Source organism: Pituophis catenifer, unplaced genomic scaffold (genome assembly GCF_029215685.1).
Source record: "Pituophis catenifer annectens isolate HBS135680 unplaced genomic scaffold, rPitCat1.0.hap2 SCAF_2, whole genome shotgun sequence".
In the NCBI taxonomy this organism is placed as follows: domain Eukaryota; kingdom Metazoa; phylum Chordata; class Lepidosauria; order Squamata; family Colubridae; genus Pituophis; species Pituophis catenifer.
Genome location: NW_027256882.1, coordinates 50,216,984 through 50,226,646, shown reverse-complemented (window position 1 = coordinate 50,226,646; position 9,663 = coordinate 50,216,984). Strand labels below are relative to the sequence as shown.

Below are 9,663 nucleotides of genomic sequence, written 5' to 3'. Positions count from 1 at the left end.
ACAAGCCAATGTGAATTTCATTCAGCATAGCTATCAAGGGTATTGAACAATTACACTTCGCTAGTATGAATTTAGGCTTTTCCAGGTTGAAATTTCTGGCTTGAATTTTTGCCTGTACAACAGAGGAAGGAGATCAGCTACTGGTATCTCCGTGTAAACAAATTGATATTTAAGGCAAAATAATCATGTACATCATCAGGTATCTTCTCCATAGTCATTCCTTGTATAAATGGAAAGATATATTTCTACCAGTCACTGGCTGTGGATAAAAACCTTTATTTTTATGAGATATCTAGAATTGGGGCAGGAAATTATTCTCCCCATAGCTGTTATTGTACAATATGACTGTATCTAGACCACAGTCTGAATTTTGTAGATAGATTTGTTCATTACCATTTCACTTAATAACCGCACTTCATCTAACACAATATTCCGCAGAATTTAGAGGCATTTCTTTTCAAAGTGTGTTCTTCCTTGTGTAAAATCGACAACTAATCTATTTTTGTATCTTTGTTGCTCAAAGAGCTCCTTGGTCTATAATATTGATTTATTGATAGATATTAATAATGTCCCAAATAATTTTATCTGGAATAGTAATGTTCCCTAAAGCACTTACTTTAAAAATCCAACCTCCCCCTTTCCCAACCCAGTTTGTTTATTTGACACTCTTAATCATTTAGATTTCTGCACACTTTGAATCTCTTGCCGCAGATCAGACATCAAGGTGAGGCTAACCACGTGAACCATAAAATCTTCAAAATCAATTTTGTCATTCTTGTTCTCATCAAGAGCAGACATCATTTCCTGATACTTTGGTTTGGTTTCTTGACCCTGTGAAGGAAAGTGAATAGATTTTTTTTTTTAAATAGCAAAATATGGACATGACTTTCATCATTCTTATTAATGAAAGGAATCCACCCACAAAATGTGTTTTTAAGGATGACTACAAAAATTAAGATTCTGGTTGGAGAGATTGGCCATATTTCCTAATAGATCACTAAACAAGATAAAAGTAAACAATTGCACACTCAGAGAAAACCTTTGCACGCCATAATGAAACCTCAAGGTCACTAATTTAATATTATTTCATCAGAACTGCCAGGTTCAGTAAAAGCAAGAATCTTAAATCAAATTGTTAGTTTCCAAATTGAAAATTCCTGATTTGAAGAAAAGAGGACACATAATTATATTTTCTGATTTCTTTGTAGACAATGTGAGCCAAAAGTTGCTCAGCTAAATGTGAGTCCTTCTTATGACTGGGACAGTTGTTCTCCAGCATCAATTACTAGAGGGTCCCCTCTTTTTGAGGAATGAGAAGAAAGAGGAGTTGTTGGCTTGTGGTTAAGACAGATAATCATCTCCTTAGCTGCACTCACTTCACTTTCTCTGTCCTGAATATTCCTACATCCTCATTGGACTTGCAGGTATGTATGAAATCTCTCTTCTTCTGTGATGCTCGAAAGGATGTTTTGTACAGGATCTCTACTCATCTGAAGGTTCTGTGAAATTTCAGAGAGTGATCCCTTCCAGACATCCTTGTTAGATGTTGTAATAGAATAAGGGCTCTAGTCTTACCTGTATAAAATGCGTAAACTGAATTAGGAGCAGCTTCTTAGCTTCACATTTGCTGAGTTTGCCCTCAGCATCTGCCGCATTATCATAAACCAAGGCTGCTGTAGCCACAGCTTTTTCTAGATCAGAGCTTTTTCCTAGACCTGAGAAGGGAGGGGGGAGAAACAAAAATATATGGAAGATGACGAATCAATAGAAGTCTACAGGAGTGAATACAGCACTGATACGGTGACAGGGAGGAAGAAGCTAAGAGAGAGCAGATTCCAGCTCTGAGGGACCATCAACATTGACTTGTCTGATATCTTTTAATTTCACGATACAATAATTGTTTAGTTTAATGAACATTTCTAAACTCTGGGAGAAGACATTGAGGCCTACATATACATGAAACTAAATTTTAGATTTCACCCTTTTGAATTGCCTCATTATTGATGAACATCAAACACTGACACCTGCAAATTATAGTGGTAAATCTTACACATATCCCTCCTTCTATTCCATGCATAGGTAGGGTATTCTCCAACTTGGAAGATGAGATTAGATGCTAAGATCAGGGCAATTTGGAAAGAAGTTAGTGAGTTAGTAGAATTACAGAAGGGTATAAAGATTTCAGATAAGACCTGGCTACTGACTCCATCTGAAGCTCTAGAGATTGCTAAATAAAGACTCACAGCACTGGGTACCAAGCTAAGGAGATAAACTAGAGAAGCAGAGGCCAAGAAGGTAAATGTCCTGTTCTCCAAGCAACCACCCAAGGTGTATCCCCAATTGCAGTGCAACAACAGAGTAACAGCAGAGCCACCAAGAGCCGAAACTGAACAGTACTGGAAGAACATATGGGAGAAAGAGAAGACGCATAATACCAATGCAAAGTAACTGCAACACCCAAAGGCTGACCACAGCACTCTCTAAAACAAGAACCAATCATTACCACAGTAGCAGACATCCAAAAGCAGAACATGAAGTGGTGGACAATACCTGATCCAGACATGATTCACATCTACTGGCTAAAGAAACCATCAGCAGAGCACACAAAGTCCTCTCTGTGGGCATGCACGCCATCATCACTTGCTCTTCCAGGTTCCGTTGTGCGCATGTGGTGCATGCACACCGGCCAGATGCTCTCTTCCGGGTTGCGGCATGCATGTGCTTGCCGGAACCCGGAAGAGAGCAGCTGGCCGGTGTGCATGTGCACTGAACCAACTGTCCAGTGTGCATGCGCATGACAGAACCCCGAAGAGCAGCTGGCTGCCATCCACATGTGCACCAGCCAGCTGCTCTCTTCCGGGTTGTGGTACTCTGGTATGTGCTCATGCTCCAGTTTTGGCACTCGGTGCCAAAAAGATTAACCATCACTGGTCTAGACAAACCAATCTGAGCACAGTTTGAATTGACTACAGGAAAGCCTATGACTCAATACTGAAAACATGGAACAGTGAATGCCTGGCAGTTTATAAAATCAACTAAGGATCTTCTTCAAAAACTCAATGGGACTGTGGAAGACAACACAGGAACTCGATTCAAGGCAACTCTCTCAAGTGGCCATCAAGTGTAGCATATACCAAGGTACTGCACAGTCCCTAATGTTGTTTTTCATATGCTTGAACCAGTGGTGAAATCCAATTTTTTTTACTACTGGTTATGTGGGCGTGGCTTGGTGGGCGTGTTGTGGCTTGGTGGGCGTGGCTTGGTGGGGGGGGAAAGGATATTGCAAAATCTCCATTCCCACCCTACTCTAGGGCTAGCCAGAGGTGGTATTTGCTGATTCTCAGAACTACTCAAAATTTCTGCTATTGGTTCTCCAGAACCTGTTAGAACCTGCTGGATTTCACCCCTGGCTTGAACCCCCAGTAATTACAAGAACTGGATAAGGATACAAATTCAAGAATGGAACTACCATAGTCACCACCTCTACATGGATGGCATCAATCAGTATGTTAAGAGTGAATGGGACATTGACTTGCTGATCTACAGTGAGAACATTGGGATGTCATTCAGACTGTAGAAGTCTGACCAGATGGTAGTCAACAGAAGGAAGGTAGTTATGACTGATGTGATGCATCACCAGAGAGCCACACAGCAGACATAAAGACCAGTTACAAGTACTTTGGCATCCCAGAGTCACATAGGAATCACAAGAGGAGGCAAGGAAGAAAGTAACATCCAATATCACCAAAGGATAAGAACCAGCTCAATGGGAAGAACAAGATCCAGGCCATCGACACATATGCCCTGCCAATCACAGATACACTGCCATTATAGTGAGCTGACCAGACCAGGATTTGGAAACTACAAATGTGAAGAACCAGAAGCTTCTCACAATATACAGATATTTCCATCCCAATATCCAGAAAATGTACATCACAGAGAAAGAGAGCAGCCAGGGTCTGGTAAGTGTCGAAGCCATTCTCCTGGATGAAACCCAAAGCATCCAGGAGTACATCAGTATGGTGGCACCCAAAGATGAGCTGCTGAGGAAGCAACAGACATGGGGGAAAGTCTAAGAGAGGAAGTGCCATGGCAAGACGAGACTAATAACAGTGACATACAGCTTGGCAATGAAGTTGTTATAGTAAGCTAATTGCACTCCTGCCATGGATTTCAGGAGAAGCTGTTCTCAGTACTGTCTGCATTGCTCAGCATTATACAGGAAAAAGTTTGCAGGAAGAAATAAAATCCCCACAAGAATTGATGGAACATTTCATTCTGGAAGAGCAACGATGTATGCTTTGCATAGAGGCTGACCAACGTTATTCCTAGATTTAATAGTGTCACCTAACCAGAGATGGAGAGAGGAGAAAAATAGCATAGATTACCTTACCCTTTATAGAAGCCAACTGCTTGGAAATTGGAACACTGAAAATTAAGCAGAAAGAGCTTGATTCACATTATCTCACTATTAAATTTTGTTACAAATGGTTTTTTTTTAATTACTTTCTTTCATGAGGCATGAACATCATATTAATTACAGTAGGTTTTCAAAATTTCTTATAAATAAAAGAAAAGGGCCTTGAATCTTTGGTGGGGGAGAAATGATAGTAAACAAATACTGTACAAAATACTAGTTCAGGTAATTTCATTCCATTGCATTAAAAAATGCAAGTTTTCCATTTACTTTACAATGCAGGCATGTGTTTTTGTAATTTGTGAGATTTATCTAGCATTCCAGCTTCAGTTAAGATAGGGGTGTCAAACTTGTGGCCTGCAGGCCGGATGCGTCATGCGCTAGCCACGCCCACCCCCGGTTTAGCAAAGGGGGGGGGGAAGTCACCATATGTCATGTAGGTAAATTGAGGACCCAGTTTGTGGGGGCAATAAGCTGACTTTGTATAAATATACAAAAGTATGAAGGCTATTGCTTAACGCATTGTAAGCCGCCCTGAGTCTCCAGAGAAGGGCGGCATATAAATCAAATTAAAATAAATAAATAAATAAATAAAAAATGTCATGTGACGACAACGTGTCACTGCGGGTTTGACATCTCTGAGTTAAGGAATTAATGATTTATTTGGAGAGGTTCCTTTTCTCATCCCAACCTATTTCTGACAACAATTTCACAAATTCTCTGTGCATGTGGAGAAAATTTCTGTGTAGTTCTTTGCCGAGTATTGTGGAATTTTGCAATAAATAGCACTTAATGAAAATGGGCCTGTTCTCCTTCTCCAGGACAGCTGGGAGAATTTTGAAATCCTTTGCCTCTACTTAAGATATCATGGCTTAGTGCAGGGGTGTCAAACTCATGTTGTCATGGCGGTGTCACGTGGCGTATCGGGACATTTCCCCCCCTTCACTAAACCGGGCATGGGCATGGCCTGCGTGTGACCCATCCGGCCTGTGAGCTGGGAGTTTGACAGCCCTGGTTTAGTGGGATATCCAGTTCCAGGCAACCTATCATTAGGGCTAATCCTACCCTAAGAACCAAGTGCTGAATAGAGAGCAACTTAACTTTCTCCTGAGCCACAGGTCAGATTGACCTGCCATTTCAGTGTCTCTTTTGAAGAGCACATTAAAGGTATTCTGGCTACCTGTTTTTTTTTTTTTCCTGTAAATCAAAGTGTTCTATGGAGCAGCTGCTCCCTCTGATGCCTTCTGTGGTGGCTACCATTGCAGAAAGACTGTGATGGGCTCTTGAGAGCATGTATCAGAGGCAGAGTTTTGTTCTGAAGACCCCATAGATTCATGGAGCCTGGTCTATTTGCCAGAATGGAAGATAGTAGCTGGTGCCAAGTATGACACAAATTCAATATAAGGAGGGGCAGATAACCAAGGAACATGGAAGTCTGGTAGGCAAGCAAATCTACCTTCTTCTGGTTGAATGAAACAAATGTTTCATAAAGTATGAAAGTAGGCTTTTAAAACTTAGTTAGGTTTAACCATAATTTTGGATTCAGGTTTGAAGCTCAATTGAGATGCGTTGAAATCACATTAGAAGCTTCTAGTTCCTTCTTGTAAGCATGCCAGAGGACAAAGACCAAGTGACGGTTCAGTTTTGCATGGATGCATCACACTTATCTTTTCATATTCTGATTTATATTTGTTTCTTACTGTGACAAAAAATGAAAAATTGTTCTTTGATTGACGCATCATATATTGCCTACAATTGGAATAGGCAGAACTGAACATCCACAGTCCCATTTTTACAGCCTCTGGATCTCCTAAGTTCGTATTCCAAAATTCATCAGTCAATCATTAAGTTTTTCATCTCTTGATTTAAAGGGGGAAAAAAAAGATAAATTGGGTGCCTTAAACCTCTGCTATATTTAACATCCCAATTTTGTATTCAAAACTCTTCCCTTTCCTAAAAGCCCTAAAAAGAAGGTGGAAAAATTCAGCCCAACCCTTCTACTTGATGCCATTGGATTATCATCAGATGGAGACATAAAAATATTACCTACATAGGTGAGAGGAGTGATACATGTTTTGGACAAGACCCAGTTTGAGTGAATGCAGCCAACAAAATGCTTCCTCTTCCATGTCTCCTTGGGATTTTTTTTTTCAATTTCTCTTCTTTAACATTGAATAAAAATGATCTGGTCGATGGCCAAGTAGTTGTATGGTTCTAGTCTGCACTTGTATGCAGTTCAACAGGACCAAACATACTAGGTCAGTTCAAATTTCCTCCTGGATGTCCTCCTGGATTCACGGTTGATGATCACATAACAGCCGTGACCAGGGGGGCGTATGCCCAGATTCGTCTGGTGTGTCAGTTGCATCCCTACTTGGACCGAGATGCTCTACGCACAGTTACTCATGCGCTAGTCACCTTCCGTCTTGACTACTGTAATGCTCTCTACCTGGGGCTGCCCTTGAGGCCCACTCGTAGGCTTCAGCTGGTGCAGAATGCGGCCGCGCGGGTTGTGATGAGAGGGTCTCGATACTCCCATGTTACACCTCTCCTGTGCGACTTGTATTGGTTACCGGTTGCCCTCCAGGTGAGATTCAAGGTGCTGGTGATGACCTATAAAGCCCTATATGCTTAGGCCCAGGATATTTGTTGGATCATCTGCAGCCAGCAACAGCTTCCCATCGCCCAGTACGTTCTCACAGGGAGGGCCTTCTCCGGGTGCCGTCGGCTAGATAATGCCGGCTGGCGACCCCCAGGGGCAGAGCTTTCTCTGTGGGTGCGCCCACTCTCTGGAATCAACTCCCCCTGGGGCTTCGGTTGGCTCCTGACCTTCGCACCTTCTGCCGCGAATTCAAAACATGGCTGTTTACATCGCCCAACCTGGACTGAGGTGGTTTGACTATTTTAATGGGTTTTAATATATGTTTTAAATTTATATTTATACATTTATGTTGTTGTTTTTTTGTTTTTTTTAATTGATTTATATGCCGCCCTTCTCCGGAGACTCAGGGCGGCTTACAATGCGTTAAGCAATAGCCTTCACATTTTTGTATATTTATACAAAGTCAGCTTATTGCCCCCACAAACTGGGTCCTCAATTTACCCATCTTAGAAAGGATGGAAGGCTGAGTCGACCTTGAGCCTGGTGAGAATTGAACTCGCAGTAATTGCAGGCAGCTGGATGTTAAATGCTGCCTTAGGAGGCATTAGCCTCCTACGCCACTCAGGCTCCATTTTATATTTAATGTTTTATTGGGTTTGTTTTTATTGTTGTGAGCCGCCCTGAGTTTACGGAGAGAGGGCGGCATACAAATCACATAAAATAAATAAATAAAATAAATAAATAAATTTCAAAAGCGAGTATGGGTTCAAACATGAAAAAAACAGACATTTTTTTAAAAACAAAAGCTGAAGGGTTCTTCTTTAAAAATTAATGCAAGTATAATTAGTTGGGAAAAAATTCTTAATCAGAGCAGGTTTGCAGTGGGGCCAACTATTTAAAGTGTCGGTGAGCTCTCCTTCACTGGGTGTGTTCAAACAGAAGCTGAAATCTGTCTGATGAGTATACTTAAATGTGGAATTTCTTTACTGCACGTGGAGTTGAACCCCTAAGGGGGAGGAAGCTTCCAACTTTTTTTTCTTTTCGATTTTTATCCCAGGTGTATTACTTTAGAAGTCACTCAAGACAGCGAACATATCTAATATTCTAAGAGCATTGGTGGCGCAGTTGACTAAGTGCTGCTAAAGTAGCACCAGCTGCCTGTAATTACTGCAAGTTCAAATCTCACCAGGCTCAAGGTTGACTCAGCCTTCCATCCTTTTGAAGTAGGTAAATTGAGGACCCGGATTGTGGGGGCAATAAGCTGACTTTGTATAAAAAAGAACACCGCTTAGGGGGGGCTGAAAGCCCTACTAAGCAGGTATATACAAAAGTATGAAGGCTATTGCTTAATGCATTGTAAGCTGCCCTGAGTCTCCGGAGAAGGGCGGCATATAAATCGAACCAATAAATAAATAAATAAATAAATAAATAAATAAATAAATAAATAAATAAATAAATAAATAAATAAATAAATTCTTTTCCCCTGCTATTGTCTCCACAACAACAACCCTGTGAGGTGGTCTGAGAGACAGAGTGACTGGCCCAAAGTCACCCCCTTGGTGTTCATGCCTAGTTTTATGATAATAAGTACTTTGGGGCTAAATTACTAGAAACTCATAAAAATCCATCCACACATTCTGAAAGCTTGGTCCTTTTCTCTCATTTAAAAACATACACAATGAAAACACAAATGAAGGAGGCATGTGAGGTTCCCAGAGAGGGGGAAAAAATTGCACTTGGTTCTCACTTACCGTTTGAGTGTTTTCTTGGAAACTTTGGTTGAAGAAACATCGTTTGAATGGTCTAGGGAATATGAGGTACTCTCCCTGCTAGAGGTACAGCCACACATCCTTTCCAGCAGCTTGGCTACTACTGTTTATGATCTCTAGGCAACTGAAGGGCTGGCAAACTGGCAAACAGAAACCTTTGTGCTGGGGAGGCAGCACAGTCATGGAAATGTTCCCTGCTCATTGGGTTGCTGTAAATAAATCAGCCAGAGAGGAAATGCCAGAAATCAAGAGGAGCTGTGTGACACCCAAGACTTAAGATGTTTTGACATCATGGACAAAGTGCCTTTTAAAGTGCGCTTTTTTGCATGGGGCAGGCATATTTCTGAATATTAATTCAGGGTTTTAAATACAGGAGGAAATGGAATCCACTGTATGACACACAATATAGCTAATGCATTTGCATTGCATTTCCTATCTGGAAATTCATTATATCCTAAACACTCTTGCCTGGGAAGAAGTCCATTAACTTTAAGGAAGTTTGTTTGTTTGCGCTTCAAGTCAGTTTTGAGTTCGGGCAAGTAGATACATGACCATGTAGTTTTCTTAGCAACATTTTCAGAAGTGGTTTTCCTTTGCCAAGGGAGTTTGGATTGCCATTTGCCAAGAGATTGGACTGCCATTGTCAGAAATGATGTAGGGTCATGATGGCGAACCTATGGCACGCGTGCTTGAAGTGGCACGCAGAGTCATCTCTCCGGGCATGCCAGCTATCACCTGTTGCTCTTCCGGGTTCTGGTATCCACATGTGTACCAGCCAGCTGGTCTTCGCGCATGTGGGAGCACAGAAAACTGGAAGAGCAGCTCCCTGACGTGCATGCACGCGCTGGGAAGCTGAGCCTCTGGTTTCCAGTGCA

The 9,663-nt window shown here is 41.5% G+C and overlaps 1 protein-coding gene across 1 annotated transcript; it reads right to left on the bottom strand.

The window, feature by feature from the left end:
* Positions 1 to 638: 638 nt before the first annotated feature.
* Positions 639 to 8,868, bottom strand: SNTN (sentan, cilia apical structure protein). The gene is made up of 4 exons (XM_070933539.1): positions 8,771 to 8,868; positions 4,394 to 4,428; positions 1,576 to 1,715; positions 639 to 831 (listed from the first exon to the last, which is right to left on the bottom strand). Exons 1-4 carry the CDS (start codon positions 8,866 to 8,868, stop codon positions 673 to 675), a joined length of 432 nt encoding a protein of 143 aa, XP_070789640.1. The 3' UTR covers positions 639 to 672.
* Positions 8,869 to 9,663: the final 795 nt, after the last annotated feature.

Excerpts from the sequence above, each read along its gene's own strand:
- SNTN (XM_070933539.1), bottom strand. The coding sequence starts at position 8,868 with ATGTGTGGCTGTACCTCTAGCAGGGAGAGTACCTCATATTCCCTAGAC. Across the intron at positions 4,429-8,770 it reads TCCAAGAAAACACTCAAACG|TGTTCCAATTTCCAAGCAGT; the intron begins GTAAGTGAGAAC and ends CTTAATTTTCAG. Across the intron at positions 1,716-4,393 it reads GCAGTTGGCTTCTATAAAGG|GTCTAGGAAAAAGCTCTGAT; the intron begins GTAAGGTAATCT and ends CTCCCTTCTCAG.